Genomic DNA, 16486 nt, shown 5'->3' with positions numbered 1-16486 from the left:
GTCCGGTCCAAAAGCCGTCCGCGGACGTCGCAGTAGTCGGCACCGCGCGTCGGAAAAAGTTTGTCACGCCAAAACACAACGAATGCCGAAGTCCTATGGCTTCAGCGCCGCGTTTCTGGCACAACGTTGTCAATGCCAACGCATACAGCGCACATGTGTCACTACCGTCACACAGCTTAAAGCATGATTGAGTTGTCCACTGTTCCAAGAGGGCAGTTATGCGCCTTCCCTCTGGTTCAGGTGTCCACCTAGATGTGTGAGATAGATAGTGCTCCATTTCCTTTCCCCAAAAACCAATTTACCCATTTTACCCTCTGCTTTCCAAGCTCTAGCTCAGGTGTCCACTGCTGGTTACAACGGACAACGGCGACGGCGACGCCGGGAAACGCAGGAACGGGCGCTCTAAAATGCGTTGCGTACAGGAGGAGGATAAACTTTATTTCCGCCGACAAATGTAGCGACGGTGTGGGGTTATATATAGCCCCATCAAGTGGCCAAGGGCCCGTGGCATTCGGCGACTTCTAGGGCTCTTGTCACAACCCGGATCTGTGTGTCCTAGTCGGAACTGACCAATGCGGCCTCCGACTGGTCTGGATTCGAAAGCTGCAAACCTCGAGGAGGGGAAAGTATTAAGGTGAAAGCCATCAATGCTTCATACTGTCGTGCCCAAGGAATGCTCGCAAGTGTGTCCGCGTTGCCAGGAACAACGTTGACATTTATAAATGAAATAATTCTTTGAAACTAACGTAATCTGTTGGAAATGAATTCAAAGCGAAAGTACTTAAAAATACTAAAGAAATAACTATAGTGCAACTTTGTCGAGCGTTTTTCAGCGGGCACCTTCATTTGGTATGGTGCCGCTAGATTAGAAAGTGGTTATGATCATCCAGTTCTTGTCTTCCGATGTCTTGATTACCGAACAATTTTCTAGCATTTGTCTAAACTCATGGAACACGTCATCTTTTCCCACGTGCTGAAGTTCTTTTTCTCTAACAACTTCTTTCATTAAAGTCAGCACGGATTTCTTATGAATTTTACTTGCGATGAACAACTGGCGCTTTTCATTACCGAAGAACACTAGTTTGGGCTAGTTGGTTCCTGATTCACGAGGAAAACGGCGCAAAAAAAACGTGGAGAAAAGAGACAAACGCGACAGGACCAGCGCCACTGTCATGCTGTCGTGCGCCACTGTCAGCGCTGGTCCTGTCGTGTTTCTCTCTTCTGTTCACGTTTTTTTTTGCGCCATTTTCCTCCTGATTCATTAACGATATCAGCTGTCTGGTAGACCACAGATATGTACACTACATTTTTAGACTTAAAAGTATTTGACTGTGTCCCTACAACGAAGTCTTCCTCGAAACTTTTGCGCCTAAATGTTAATCGTTTTTTATAATTGGTTACATGTGGCACCAGTTAGTTTTTTCGAGTAATCCATCCTTCGCTATTTACCCTCTGATTTCTGGTGTACCTCAAGGCCTTGTTCTTGGCCCCCTTCTTTTCGAAGCCTATACTATTAGCGGCCACCCTATAGTGACGTGTCTTCTAACATACGTCTTTTGAAGGTGACTATTATTTCTCGATCTGTTATTAATACTTCTGATGCCCTCATTATTCGAAATGAGTTACATACCATAGAGAAATGGTGTAAAGCTTGGTAATGTACTTAAACGTTAGCAGAACTTGTTAGTTGCTTTTCACTGACGCCGCTCATACGCAACATCAAGCTCTCTCACAGGTAATGCACTAATACCCTCTGTATCAGAAGTGTCTAGGCGTTGTATGTCTTCATTATTAAAAATGAGTTACGCGCCATAGAAAAATGGTGTAAAGCACGGTTAATAACGTTAACAGAACTTTTTGAGTTGCTTTTCACCGATGCCACTCATGTGCAATATCACGCTCACTTATAGGTAATACAGTAATACCCTCTGTATCAGAAGTGCCTAGGCATTATATGTCCTCATTATTCAAAATGAGTTACGCGCCATAGAAAATTGGTGTAAAGCATGGTTAATGTACGTAAACGTTAACAGAACTTTGTTAGTTGCTTTTCACCGATGCCACTCATGTGCAATATCAAGCTCTCTTAGAGGTAATACAGTAATACCCTCTGTATCAGAAGTGCCTAGGCGTTGTATGTCCTCATTATTAAAAATGAGTTACGCGCCATAGAAAAATGGTGTAAAGCATGGTTAATAACGTTAACAGAACTTTGTGAGTTGCTTTTCACCGATGCCACTCATGTGCAATATCAAGCTCACTTATAGGTAATACAGTAATACCCTCTGTATCAGAAGTGCCTAGGCATTATATGTCCTCATTATTCAAAATGAGTTACGCGCCATAGAAAAATGGTGTAAAGCATGGTTAATGTACGTAAACGTTAACAGAACTTTGTTAGTTACTTTTCACCGATGCCACTAATGTGCAGTATCAAGCTCTCTTATAGGTAATACAGTGATACCCTCTGTATCAGAAGTGCCTAGGCATTACATGTCCTCATTATTGAAAATGAGTTTCGCGCCATAGAAAAATGGTGTAAAGCATGGTTAATGTACGTAAACGTTAACAGAACTTTGTTAGTTGCTTTTCACCGATGCCACTCATCTGCAATACCAAGCTGTCTTATAGGTAATACAGTAATACCCTCTGTATCAGAAGTACCTAGGCATTATATGTCCTCATTATTCAAAATGAGTTTCGCGCCATAGAAAAATGGTGTAAAGCATGGTAGGCATTATTTTAGCACTTAATCATAGTGACGTTCCTGGCATGGAGCAGCTATCCTGTTCCAAATTATGGTTGTGTCATCTTTTCCAATAAACTCTCCCTCCTTTTCTTTCCATATTATGAGATGGTTACCGCGGGGTCATTTGTTCAGACTTGTAGCAGAAGCATTCCAGACCAACAGAACGGTCCACGTAGGAATACTCTGCCCGTCTCTCAGTATGTCTTCTTCGTCAGCCTGATTTATTTCCTGTTACCTTACCTGCAGATGGTATTTTATTTATTTATTATTTATTTATAAATACTGCTGTCTCTGAGGAGAGACATAGCAGGAGTGGGTGAATACATGAGAAAAAACAAATAACATGGGTAGCATAGAAATAGATAACACAGAAATATTAAAAACAGATCAACGGGTCAAATTGACAGGCAACTGAACAACAAACTCTTCAATTGGCAATGAACGAAGTGAGCCGTCCAATCCATTCCAAATTTCAACGGTTAGAGGGAAAAAAGAAAATTTAAAACAATCTATATGTGGTTTGAAGGGAACAATGTTTAATGGGTGGTTCCGTCGGGTTGCACGTGCGCTTGATGACACAAATGTGAAGGGTGCCTGAATGCCAGATGATGTGTGGACGATCGTGTGCAGCATAATGATGCGTTCACGTGTGCGCCTATGTTCTAAAGTTTGTAAAGATAAACTGTGCATATGGGAAGAAGGTGAAAACTTGCGATCATACCGGCTGAAGATGAATCTTATTGCTTTTTTTTGAACTGATTCTAAACGGTCAATGTCGCGCGCGTAATGAGGGGACCAGACAATTGAGACGTACTCCAGGGTCGAACTAGTGATTTGTAAGCAGTTAATTTACATTCCTTCGTGGCATTTTTTAAGGTCCGTTTGAGATAACCAAGTTTGCGAAGTGCTTTCCCAGATATGTTATTTATGTGAGCATTCCATTTTAAGTTATGCGAAAATATAACGCCCAGGTATCTGAACTCGCTGACGTGGGTCAAGCAGTTACCGTTGTTACTGTAAGAGAAATGCAGCGGATTCTTTTTGTTACCAAAGGTCATTGCAACTGTTTTAGTGAAATTAATTTTCATTTGCCATGCATTACTCCATTCACAGAACAATGAAAACACTTTCTTTAGTTCCTGTTGATCATCGGCGTTAGCAACGTTGCGGTAAAGCACACAGTCATCGGCATATAGGCGTAACTTCACTGCGGTGTCGTTATTAACATTAGCTACATCATTAATAAAAATTATAAAGAGTAGAGGCCCAAGCACCGACCCTTGGGGCACACCTGAAGTTACAGTGACTGACGATGACTGTGCATGGTTAAAAGTGACGAACTGGGATCTTAAGTGTAAGTAGTCGGTTATCCAGTCCAGTAACTTATTGCCGTTAAACATGGTGCGTAGTTTACGAAGAAGCTTATTATGGCAGACCGTGTCAAATGCTTTGGAGTAATCTATAAATATTGCATCGATTTGATCACGGTTATTTAAAGCGGAAGCGATGTCGTGAGTAAATTCAATGAGCTGAGTGACCGTGGAAAAACCAGATCGAAAACCGTGCTGACAGTGTGACAGTTGATTATGACAAGTTAAGAACTGAACAAGGTGCTTGTGAATAATGTGCTCAAGAAGCTTGCAGCAAGTGGAAATTAGGGAGATCGGTCGGTAATTACTAATTCGTTGTTTATCGCCAGATTTAAACACCGGGATGACATTGGCAATTTTCCAAGCCCGGGGAACGGAGGATGTGTCCAGTGATTTGTTGAAAATCACTGTAAGGTAACGGGCACTCCATTCCGAGTACCTCTTTAAAAACATGTTAGGTATGGCGTCTGGTCCCGCACTTTTAGTTGTGTCAATTTTTACTAACAGATGTGAACCCCAGGGTAACTTACTTGGAGGCTGGGTAACTGGTGTTCCGAGCTATGAATGAAGGGAGGATTGGTACCATCATCAAGATGAAAGACAGTGAAAGTAGCTATTGAAGGCTTCAGAAATGGTTACGGGATCAGTGCAAGGCTGCTCGTTGATAATGAAAGATACAGAGTCATGGGAAGAGGGTAATATTGTTTTCCAAAATTTCGATGGGTTCTATTTCATGAATGTTGACAATGTTGTGTTGAAGTAAAAGTGTTTAGCTTGTGTCATTTTTGTCTTTAGCTCCGACTTGAGTGAAAGTAGTAGTGAATCGCGGCTTTCGTTTCCTGGCCGGCTGCGCTTGCGCAAGCGCTTGATGCGTCTTATGAGATGAATTATGTCTCTTGTGTACCACGGATGCTTCGGGTTATGTTTCACACATTTTGTGGGGACGAAATGAAGCACACAGCTATGTACTAAATTATAAAACTGCTCTAACAAAGCATCAACACCACACGTTTCACTGTCTGTCACGAAATCTCCGAAAGACGACGCTAGCAGTTCAGTAATAGCACGGTCGTTGGCACGGGTAAAATCTTTAACAATATTGAAATTCGGCTTATGGGGCTCACAAACCACATTAAATTGCATGAAAACACACTTGTGATCTGACAGTCCGTCGACTACATCACACTGAAATCCGTATTGCAGCAACTGTTCATTAACAAAAACAAGGTCAAGAACAGAGTTTACTCGAGTTGGACATTCAACGACTTGTGTTAAATCATATGATATAGCCATATTGATTAGGGATTCACAAACAACCTTGTCACGACCTGTTGAAATTAACAATTTCCAATCGATACAAGGAGCATTGAAATCACCTGTAATGGTCATTTTATACTTGTGGAGCCTGTGTTCCGCTATGTATTCTGTAATGTGCGAGAAAATATTTTCCGAACCGGGCGGGCGGTACACAGCACCCACGACTGTCACGAAACCAGAAATGTTTAGCCGGCACCAAACAGACTCAGTATTCGGAAGTTCTGGCAATACAAAAATTTCGATGCCTTTTCTAATGAACAGAGCTACGCCCCCTCCTCTAGCAAACTGCCTGTCGTTTCTGATAACCGAGTAATCTGGAGGCAAAAATTCTACATCTGATATGGAGTTGTCCAACCATGTTTCTGTTACGCAAATAACTGACGGAGTGTAACATTCTACAAGCCAATTGAAATCTTCAATCTTATTAAGCAAGCTTCTAGCATTTAAGTTCAAAAGAGTCAGTTTCTGCTTTTCTTTCTGCTCATTTCTACCTTTCTGCTCATTAACGAGTCACTCTGTGTCCCTAGGCACTGCAGCACGTGCAGCCTTGACAAGCCTTTTGGAAACATCATCCCAAGTGTAACGAACACTGTCGACTATCAGGGAATCGTATTGTAACCTATACTTATCTGCTTCTTTGCGGATATCAACCGAGTTGTCCCAGAGAGCCTTCCTAATGTGCCGTACACGCGCAGAAAAGTCTTCGCTAATGTGCGTATCAGATCCTTTTAGTTTTCTGGCGCTTTTAAGGATCGAAAGCTTGGTTCTAAAGTCTAGCAGTTTAAAAATGACAGGTCTCGTCTTTTCAGTTGTTTGCTTGCCAAGCCTGTGACAGCGTTCAATACCTTCACATTGGATTCCAAGTTTGGAATACAGTAACTCCGATACAGAAGCCAATAGCCCCTCAGAAGTTTCATTTGATGGTTCCTTCAAGCCATAGATGATTAAGTTATTCCTACGGGATCGGTTTTCCAGGTCATCATTTTTGCGGTCAAGTTTGGTAATGACATCTTTAAGATTCTCAACAGTTATCTCAAAATCATGAACACGCTGAAGAGCGTCGTTAGCAGTTGAAGCCAACGCCTCTATGTGCGTAATACGCTGTTCAAAGGTAGCCATTCTAGAGTTGAGCGCGGAAAGCTCTGCGCTGATTCGTGCTTGTCCAGCTAGCAGCTCCGTTAGCATTTCCTCTGACTTTGGGCCTGGATTTGTCTCGACATCGCCGGACAGTTGCAACAAAATTCTTAACGAATGCAGTAGGCAAGAAAAAATACACACAAAGTGCTGAGGGTCTGGCAGCAGCAATAAAAAACGATTATCGCTCCTATAACATTTGAAAGCGTATTTGTGGCCTACCTGCAAAATGAAGCACACGCGTTTGCAAGAACCGTTCGCCATGCCGCTGCCAGACCCACTGAAGAGGATTGGCCGGTGTGTTGCTTTTATATCCCGTCGGGTCCGTGTCGATGACGTTCCGGGGTTGTGCCATGCGTGGTCGAGACAAGCGAGATCGACGGAAGATGAGGTTATGGTTGCATTGCCATCTATCGGTTGACAGCAGGAATAGAATGGAGGGCCCGTGAGCGTGCATGTTCCATGAAGGAAGCTTGAAGAAGAAGCATTGCTCAGGAAGTATGGTCCAGCGATGCTTGCGGCTATCTGCAAAATGAAGCACACGTGTTTGCGAGAACCGTTCGCCATGCCGCTGCCAGACCCACTGAAGAGGATTGGCCGGTGTGTTGCTTTTATATCCCATCGGGTCCGTGTCGATGACGTTCCGGGGTTGTGCCATGCGTGGTCGAGACAAGCGAGATCGACGGAAGATGAGGTTATGGTTGCATTGCCATCTATCGGTTGACAGCAGGAACTGAATGGAGGGCCCGTGAGCGTGCATGTTCCATGAAGGAAGCTTGAAGAAGAAGCATTGCTCAGGAAGTATGGTCCAGCGATGCTTGCGGCTATCTGCAAAATGAAGCACACGTGTTTGCAAGAACCGTTCGCCATGCCGCTGCCAGACCCACAAATCCTATCCAGTATCCTAATTCATAACTTTTGACTTCAAGAACTACGACCTCATAGTCAAGAACTCGACGCCAGTCGTATCCTATCTGTGCACTTTCGCACTTTTTGCTGAATTGGGTTTGATAAAGATCTTGCCTGAAGCAGGAATTGAAATAAACTGATTAGCAAGGATTATTTCAAAATACAGCTCTTGGAACTAATATCTGGATGTCCGATGTGTTTATTTCATCGTCTTTACTGAATCTAATGAGTTAAGAAACACTCATTACATAGAAGAACAGAAATAAGCGCATTTAATCCCTTGAAATTCTAGATGAGACATGCGGTCGTTATTGGTGCTAAATGGATTCGTAGCGTCAGCTCCACGGGCTCACTCCTTGGATTCTCGGTGAATCTGCATAAAAAATGACCGAAGGACAAGAAAAAATCAAGGTGAAAAAACAGCTGGTTCTTGGTTGCTGACCCGTGACAGCTACGAGCGCTAAGCGAGCAGACGATTCAGCAGCGATGAAATGAAGCACAGAGCCCTCATTCCCTCATCAACTCTCATGATTCCGGTTCGCAGCTCTAACCTACCTCGTGTGGCGTGGATGGTTTTCAAAGCGTAAGGGCTGTGCTTGCGGAGAACAAAAGTGGCTTTCTTATTCAAATTAACTAAGTGGTCACCTTTATACTGTTACCTTTTTAGTATATTTAGTAGCAGTATGATTATGACCATCTGAGTACATTTTTAACGATTGATAGTATTTCAGTTTGTTCCTCAACATAAAAAAAGAGCATGTCGCGTATGTTTTTAATAGGGCCCGTTTCCAAGTTTTTAGCTGAAATGACTGCCAGCTTAGGACTTTTATACTGCCAGTATATCCTAGCCTTAGTAATAAGTTAAAACAAGGCTTGTTACACGATTTTAGAGAAGTACCAGCTTGTTTTGCGAAATTAAAGTAAAGTGGGCAAATGCACGAACACCTGCACGCACCCACTGGGTTTCTAATGGGTGCATGATTTCCCTCTGCCTGGTGCTGGGGTTTTCTGTGGATGAAATGCTTAATTGTAAAATGGGTCCTGGGCTAAACCGTTGCGTTGACGCGTCAGTGGTTCGTTCCGCCGCCAAACAACTTAAATCCTATCATGCGGCAAAGCCCGATTAATGGGTTTTCTGCACGAGGCAGATTTCCGTTAATCCTTGTGGTGACGCAATGGTTTGGTCCAAGAGCTTTTTCCCAAGCATTTCACGCCAGAAAAGCCGATCACCAGCTCGGGGGAAATCTTGCACCCATTATAAAACCGGTGTGTACCCGGCGGCACAGGGAACCGAACCCAGCACCTCCCGAATGCGAGGCCGATGCTTACCATAAGGCCACATGGTTAATGTTCTACAACGAGCCGGATTTAAATTAAGTAATCTGCGGAATCGATTGCGCAATGCTGATAATAAGGCTGACTCCAGGTTTGCAATGTCAGCATATACAGTATAATATAGACCAAATAAACAGAACAGCGTATTCCTCTGCCTCATGATAAACAAATTAGCAAAGATAATTAAATTTGACGACCATGCAATCCAAAAATATATCTTCATAAACAAAATTTCCGTGAATGTCAAATCTCCTTTTAAATAGGATTTTTTTTTTCCAAACATGAAGCATATTTTTGTAACCAACTCGCCGCATCTGTGTCATGTAATCCGCCTCTTCATGCTGTTCAAATATTGAGAGGGCTGTACCAAAACGTAGCGTAAACTTTAAGCAACTCTTGAGCCATCTAAAAATACAGAAGACATCGAAGCTCTACTTTCTTACATGACGCCTCGGATAGAGGTGCCGTCGCTTCCACTTGCGCGAGGGTTTCCGTGGATGCTTGGCACGAGTTGTGAAGCCGTCATCAAACGTTGGACGGGTCTCGGACTTATTCTCGCCCTTCGCAGGCGCTTCCCCTCGTGCTTTGTCTGCCTCCAGCGTCACGTGGCCAGTGATTGACGTTGTGCTTCCTCGTGTAAGGTCCTCGACTGTGCGGGCGGGCCAGCTGTAGCCGGACATCTCGTCCTTTGCATCCTGCGTTGCCTCCTGTGACGTCGTGGGACCACCCCTGCCCCGTGTCGTCGCCCTCACAGTCCGCGTTCGAATCACGTCGACGACTCCGCCGCCTGGTTTGATGGCTACTGACGGCATGGCCGCAGAGTTTTCTTCCAGGTGAAGCATGGCTGGCGGCTCGGTGACCACGTCCATGGCACTGTCCGGCTCCCGGCCAGCAATGCCGGCCTGCTCGGCTAGAGAGCCCGAAGCTACGAGCCAGGCGAAAGCACACATGCCTAGCGTGACAAGCAAGCAGGCCAGGACACCGGTGCCCTTCTCGCCAGTGGTGCGCCGCCTGAGGAGCGGTTCGCTGGGCATGGTGGGTAGCAGGTGCAGAGACTCGTCTTCCGTGTACTCGTAGGGTTCGGCTGGGATCCACGCGGAGGCTTGCGGCGTTGGCGGAGGCACCGGAGGCAGCAAGCCTGACGGCGAATGGCGCTTCTTTTGGGCCTCTACCACCCCAGATCTCTCGGCGAGGGGCGGCTCTGGAGGCACTGACAACGCGAGGTGGAAGCCCGTAGATGCGACCGGCTCCGATGAACCAAGGCCTGGGAAGGAGAGGGCGCTTGGAGTCGGCACGATGCATGGGGCGTCGGATGACGGGCCGTTCCTCATCGTGTCGTTCCTGCGAGGCATCTTTTTCGAATGCCCCGTACGCTTTTACGGTAGCGGTGGCAGTCTTCCTCTTCTTTTGAAACTGGCGCACGAGATCGGAATGGTCACCCGCGCCCTTTGGCCCGAGCAGTAGGCATGCGTAAAATCAGCCCACGTATAAAACAAGTCTGTACAGTCTGCCAGGCGTCTTGTACGTTCTATACTTCAACCCAGGATACTATAACAGACTCGGTTCCACTGACTGACAAGACGGCACTGTGCGGCGCTAGAAACAATAAATAGGAACGCAATGCGCGCCATCACGGCCTTGCCAAAACTCAGGCATATCTCGATTTTCCGAGAATATACACAGTTGAACATAGCGAGAGGTAACAGGACATCTGAAGAGAAAGTACCATATGCCTGTAGCAGCTGCATACAATGAAGTGGCAGCACAACCACCGAAAATGATGGACTTCCTTCGTGGGCATACACTACAAACAAGGCGACCAAGCTCCATCGAAAAGCAAAGCCGATAACTCAAACAGTGGTTTATATAAATCCAAAAACATGTTTACAGCTTTTATACGGACGCATCGGTCATAGAAAAGGTTGGAAGAACGGCGGCTTCAAGCTGTTGTAGGCAGTAGCCACGTGCAGTGGCTAGGCCGGTTAGTTTGGCTGCGCTGCTGCGCGCTCGCGCGAGGCTCCCAGCGGCTGCTGTGAAAATCATGAAAACTTCAATGAAGAAGACCCAAGACCCGTACCTGACCCTCTTGCCCTACAGGTCAACTCTGCTGAAAAATGGTTACAGCCCCTCTGAACTATCGATGGGGAAGCGGTTGCGAACAAAGACTCCTCTGACTCCCGGAAGGCTTGTCTCGTGCTCGTGCCGGTATTCGCCTGGCTGGAATAAACCTGTCCGGTTGGCACCTCAACACAACCCATACACATTCTGAGGTAATCACACATCGGGAATACGTTTCGGACCATCCGGACCCGCCTGTGATGGAGCGGTACGCTATCAGTGACGCGATGGAGTGTATAAATAACACCGTGTCTAGATGAGACGCCCATATCTGCACGGACTCCTGGGCGGCTGTTAAAATCCTCAAGAATGACGAAGACATAAGCATCACTCAGGAGATACATGCCCTAATTGTAAGGATAAGAAAATATGAAACGCATCCAGATACATCGGACACAGGAAAGTATTCAGGATGTTGACCAGAGGAAAGCAGACGCCCCTACACACCAAGCCCAAAATAGCAATGCCTCCTCCACTGGCCTCTCTTTTGATCTCCGCTCCGCTCTTCCCATCTTGTGGTCCGCTGTGAAGAGTACACGTGCCATTGATCACCCACGTCTTTACCCCCTTCTTCATATTTTAACAAGATCGGAGGAGGTATCCCTTAGAAGATAAGGGCCGGGGTGGCCCTTACCCCGTCGGAGACATGCCGATGGGGTTCTGAGGATGATTCAGTGGCGAAAAAAGAGGTCCCGAATGTTCCGCGCTGGCCGCTGAGGTGGATATACGCCACCTTTTGTGGATGTGCCCAGGAACGCAGGACTCAAGAAGACGGCGATTACTGGAAGTTGGACTTATGGCTGCCAGGTGGAACACCTTTCCTTGGGGATAACGGGCAACACTAAGAGCAGGAGTCTGCTCAGGTTTCTGGAAATGGACAGCCTCCACAACCTGCTTTCGCTTATCGACAGCCTCTTTTTATTCCGTATGGCAAGTTTGAAATAGAAAAAAAAGTTTTATTCTGCCACTAAACAATTTACTGCAAACATTTTTGAAATGCTTCTCTCTGCGGTCGTTATCACGCAGTACCCTCTGTTGTCACAGTAGTTGGCAATAAAACTTGAGTACTGAAATCAGGTTCGTGTTTAGGGGGTGGGGAGAGACCAGCGGGCCTGCCTTTCTTCTACAAAAACAAGATGTGGCACTGCTTTCTTACGCGTAAGCTTTGCGCATAAGTATACATGCATAAGTTCTATCCTTCTCATGCGCACAAGCGCATAAGACAGACATAGCGCCGGAGTTCTCACACACGGATCTTTTCCGAAGGTGATAAGGCCCGCTTCGAGAATTTCGCACTCACTTTGCTTATCTGTCAGCTTGATGATACGTGTTTGATAGAAGGCCGGATCGCGTTAAACGAAATACTTCTTGATTTCGACAAAGATGTCATTAACCGGCGTTTCTTCCCTGACCCACTCTGCCCTCTTCCTGTCTCGTAACGTTACACCTCTCATATTCCTTAGCCTCCGCGTTTCTGCCACATAGGGGAGTATCAGTAGGATACAGCTGTTATATACTTTTGTCTTGAGGGATATTGGTGAACTTCCGTTCATGATCCGAGAGAACCTGCCAAATGTGCTCCACCCCATCAACTAGCCCAGCTTTATGCTGTGTGCACAAGCGCTCTGGTAAATCATGCTTCATCCCTGTAAGTCGGCTTGGTTCATGACTGTGTTGCCGGGTATACTAAGCAGTTTAAAGAGAATGACAGGACAATCATGGAACCTGATGCCAGAAATCTGCTAGTTGGAGCACCTTCGGTGATTACTTTGATACTTTCACTGTAATGTATGCTTTTATATAAGCCGAGGCTTCACACCTGCAAACCTAATTTTTTGGAGGATGAAAGCTGGCGGAGGTGGGTGCATGTTGGGCCGCATGTTCGGCGTCATCCTACCTACCCACCGAAGACAGCTGAAGAGGGTACTGCGTCCTATTTACAAAGAGATCGCTGTCATCGAAAACGGAGCATTTATAAGCAAAAAAAGTCTAAATAACGAAACAGAGGTGTCGCCACAGGCATCTGGTGACTGCGCAAGTAAAATCTGTACGTCAACCGATTTTAGAACTCTTATCCCAGAGGCTACGCTGCATCGCCATTCACTTCAAAACAGTGGCAACCCGTGCTTTTCGGTATGACGTAAGGAGTTTGAATCGACTGGCAGGAAAATTTTTTAATGTAGCTTCATCGGCAATAAACAGCGTCTTTTACCGCCGAGCAAACGTCAAAATACCTAGAAAGAACCAAATGGGAACGTGCCGAAATTGTTTTGTTAAGATATTTAGGAGCCAGGGGTTGACATGGTCGGGATCCTTACTCCGTGAGTCTGTTGGGTGCCGTTGTTCGGTGGAGAAGCCGAAGTTGCTCCTCGAGCTGTGAACTGGTCAAAGCCGCCACCCTTCCCACCCCTCGTTGTTTGGCTGACAAATGCGCACTAATTTGGGAGTGGCCTGACAGGCCCAGACCATATGATGGAAGACCTCGCCACAGAACCTGCATCAGGACACTGAGTGGCGCTTAAAGAAACACGTATGACGTCTCTATACGAATATTGTTCTGAGCAAAATTTATCTACGGTTCTTTTGATCGGGAAGCCAAAGAACACATTTTTCACTCAGAACGATAATTGCACAGAGATGTAATCAGTCTCCCTTTGAGGCGAATATTCCCAGCCTATATGCGTGGCAGTCGGGGCAGTCAAAGTCAAGCGTCCGCGCATGCGCCGGCCCGGGCTCTGGAGGAAGTGAGAGAAGGAGTGGAGCAGAGCGGAAGACACGCTGCTTACGCATACAGCGCATGCGCGGAGCGCTGGCGTCAGGAGTTCTGTATAAAAGTGTCGTTGCTTAGAGGAAATGTAAATGTGTCCTATAAATTGGTGAAAATATCGTTGGTCGTTGTTGTTGGTCTCATACAAATGGCGCATACCCACAAGGGCAATGTTATTAGATAGGGACCCTATCTAGTAACGTTGCACAAGGGCTCGTTGCTGGCTTCAGCAAACAAAAACAAAAAAAAAAAACGTTTTCGTCTTTTCTGTTCGAAGTGAAAAACTCTGGCAATGTTGATGTTGTCTCTGAAGCGATGGCGCATACCCACGGTTGGGGATTGGTCAAGGTTAGGTGCAGATCCAAACAGGAGAAAAATTCATCTAGACTTACCTCAAGCGGCTCATAAATAAAAATTGAGGAATCTGGGAAAACGAATAACAGGCCCGACAAGCGCGAGAATGGCTTTTATTTTTATTTGTTTGTGTTGTGCTTGGTGCGGAAACCTGCAGGTGCGCTGAGATTATTTCAGGATGTGGTATCTGGTATCTGGTGACGATAAGCTATCTACAGATGTCCTCACCTTCATTCCGAACAAGAAAAGAAACAGAACTGAACTGCGAGATCGCGTGGTTTCCGGTCACGCGGTATACGTCGACAAAGAAAAAGAGGGAAAAAGGCCTCTGTTTCGACGTCCCTTGGTGCGCTGCTGACCATGAACAACTACGAAAATTTCCGACGCGGTCAGAACGAGGCGATTTACTCCGATGGGTTTTTCAACACCGTCCGGAGACATGGCTACTCTGCACAACCCCCCGCGTCGGCCGCCGTCAGCCTCTCTTCCACGGCTGAGCTCATCTCATCTGGGCGTGCCCCGTTCGAGGTCTACCATTCCTGCCCCCACCTGGCGTCGTTGGCCTCGCCCTCACCAGCGCTACCCTCGATGACGTCACTGGCCATCGGTGACTCGGAAGGAGGATCTTCCAGCACGGCCCTCGCTAAGGGACTGCCTTCCAAGGGTCTCGACTGTATGCCGCTGTTGGTCTTCGTGTTGGTCTTGTGCGTGTTCATCACTCTTGCCATCTGGGCAACGGCCCTGGTTCAGGATGAACTGCGCGACAGTCACATCGAAGCAGTGGACGATGTAGACGCAGGCAAACATTTTGCGAAGTTCGGAGGCCTGAAGCCGCCAGGAGGCTCGAGTGAGCACAAGAGGACGCAGAAGCAGGGGTTGAAAATAACGACCAGAACTGGGAAGCGGACAAAGAGGAAGCGCACTTCCACCACTCTGGATGACAGTGACGTCACCACGGCGGGCCTGGAGTATCGCAGCGTCTACAATAAGGAACACGACCGTGAACAACCTTTGGTTCCCAGGGGCAAGTACACCCGCGAATTGGTCGAAGCGCGGTCCTCGGATCATCAGGGTACGACCTTCGCCCGTCCGCGGAAGCCAGTACACCGTAGGAGGCGCCTCCCACAAAAGAAGCGCACACCGCGCTCGACTACTCGGCGGAGGCCAAGCAAGCGCATTCACCGACGCTCTCACGTAAGAACAGCTGCATTTATTTTTTCCTTCAACTCACCTGCGGCACTCACAAGGCATGCAATGAATACCACGATGCCATGTTTATTCAGTATTTCTAGTGAGGATGAACTGGAAATGGAGCACCCTTCGACATTCTTCAAATTATGGTTCAGGTCGAGCTTTTATTTTTCAGCGAAATTCTATAACAATGATTTTCATTGAATTCGTTTTCATTGCGACTCGAATAAGTCTTGAAACATTCGCAACATGGCCGCACCACGATCCACAGGGTTCGTCTGATGAATTTCTTTTCTGAGATTCTCGGCCATGCGTGGAGCATTTCAATTCAAGTAAAATTCCCGTGTTATGCGCGATGTCGGCGCAAATTAAATAACCTCAGATGTTCTAAATGAACCTGGAGCCGTTCACTCTGGCGTTCCTCGTAGTCCATGTGTAGCTTCGAGACGTTAAACCCCAGATGCACTTTGCTGAGCTTCTGGCGATGAATATTGGTCTGTTTCGCGATATCAGAATAGGCATGTCTCCCTCTGTCTAACGAGAGACTCGACGCTCTGTTCCGGCGAATTATCATGCAGAGAACAATGCGCAGGTCAGCAAGACCAGAACAGATACGCTAAGCGGACTAGAGCAGAAGCTTATTGTTTTGAACCTTGCGGAGAAATCGAGCGCGTCACAATATCCGCGCATCATGAGGTGACCAGGTAGTATGCATTACGTAGAACTCAGGCGTATGAAGGAAGCCAACAGCCCCTGCAACCAATGAGCAAAGGAAATGTTTCTAATTTTTGGCATTACTAAATTTCTCCTAAGCTGAAATGAGTACGGAAATTTCTCTGAATGCGTGCGCTACTCCAGTCAAGCATTGATACTTTAATACACGTTGCTTTTTATTACAGGTTCGCAAGCAAGCAGTTCCAACGTCTGAATGAGGCGAGAAATGAGGTCGTGATGGCGACAGAAGGGGGCACGGCACGTTAAAGATGTCACATCGTAATCAACCCGCTCTGAGCCATGTCACTTTTGCAGGCTTAATATTTGAAAATATACGCAGTTGAAACGCACGTCATAAGTATGTTTATATTTTATTTGGCACTTCGGAGCTCTATTTCTGCTCTCGGCAGCCTTGTTGACATGGCGATGAACTTAGCTGCTTCATCACTCGAGACGACAACACGGCCGCCTTCATATTGACAGAAAAATTCCAGTCTTTTTATTAGTCGCAACTTGTATTAAATCACG

General features: G+C 46.3%; 3 protein-coding genes across 3 annotated transcripts; 1 reads left to right on the top strand and 2 right to left on the bottom strand.

Annotated features, from left to right (window-relative positions):
• Positions 1-5791: 5791 nt before the first annotated feature.
• LOC149343167 (uncharacterized) lies at positions 5792-6870 on the bottom strand (the record flags this gene model as incomplete). Its single annotated transcript, XM_089546903.1, has 1 exon — positions 5792-6870. A coding segment is annotated over one exon (924 nt), but the record flags the coding sequence as incomplete, so codon positions are not given.
• A 958-nt stretch (positions 6871-7828) lies between these two features.
• Positions 7829-10145, bottom strand: LOC149343166 (uncharacterized). The gene is made up of 2 exons (XM_089542315.1): positions 9258-10145; positions 7829-7852 (listed from the first exon to the last, which is right to left on the bottom strand). The coding sequence occupies exons 1-2, from the start codon at positions 10143-10145 to the stop codon at positions 7829-7831; spliced, it is 912 nt and encodes a 303-aa protein (XP_089398441.1).
• A 4268-nt stretch (positions 10146-14413) lies between these two features.
• Positions 14414-16176, top strand: LOC149343165 (uncharacterized). Its single transcript, XM_089546902.1, has 2 exons — positions 14414-15247; positions 16144-16176. The coding sequence occupies exons 1-2, from the start codon at positions 14414-14416 to the stop codon at positions 16174-16176; spliced, it is 867 nt and encodes a 288-aa protein (XP_089403028.1).
• Positions 16177-16486: the final 310 nt, after the last annotated feature.

Source organism: Amblyomma mixtum, chromosome 5, assembly GCF_055824585.1.
Source record: "Amblyomma mixtum isolate Tamu chromosome 5, ASM5582458v1, whole genome shotgun sequence".
In the NCBI taxonomy this organism is placed as follows: Eukaryota; Metazoa; Arthropoda; class Arachnida; order Ixodida; family Ixodidae; genus Amblyomma; species Amblyomma mixtum.
Note: the sequence above shows the minus strand (reverse complement) of the source record. Positions and strands in the feature narration are given on the sequence as shown.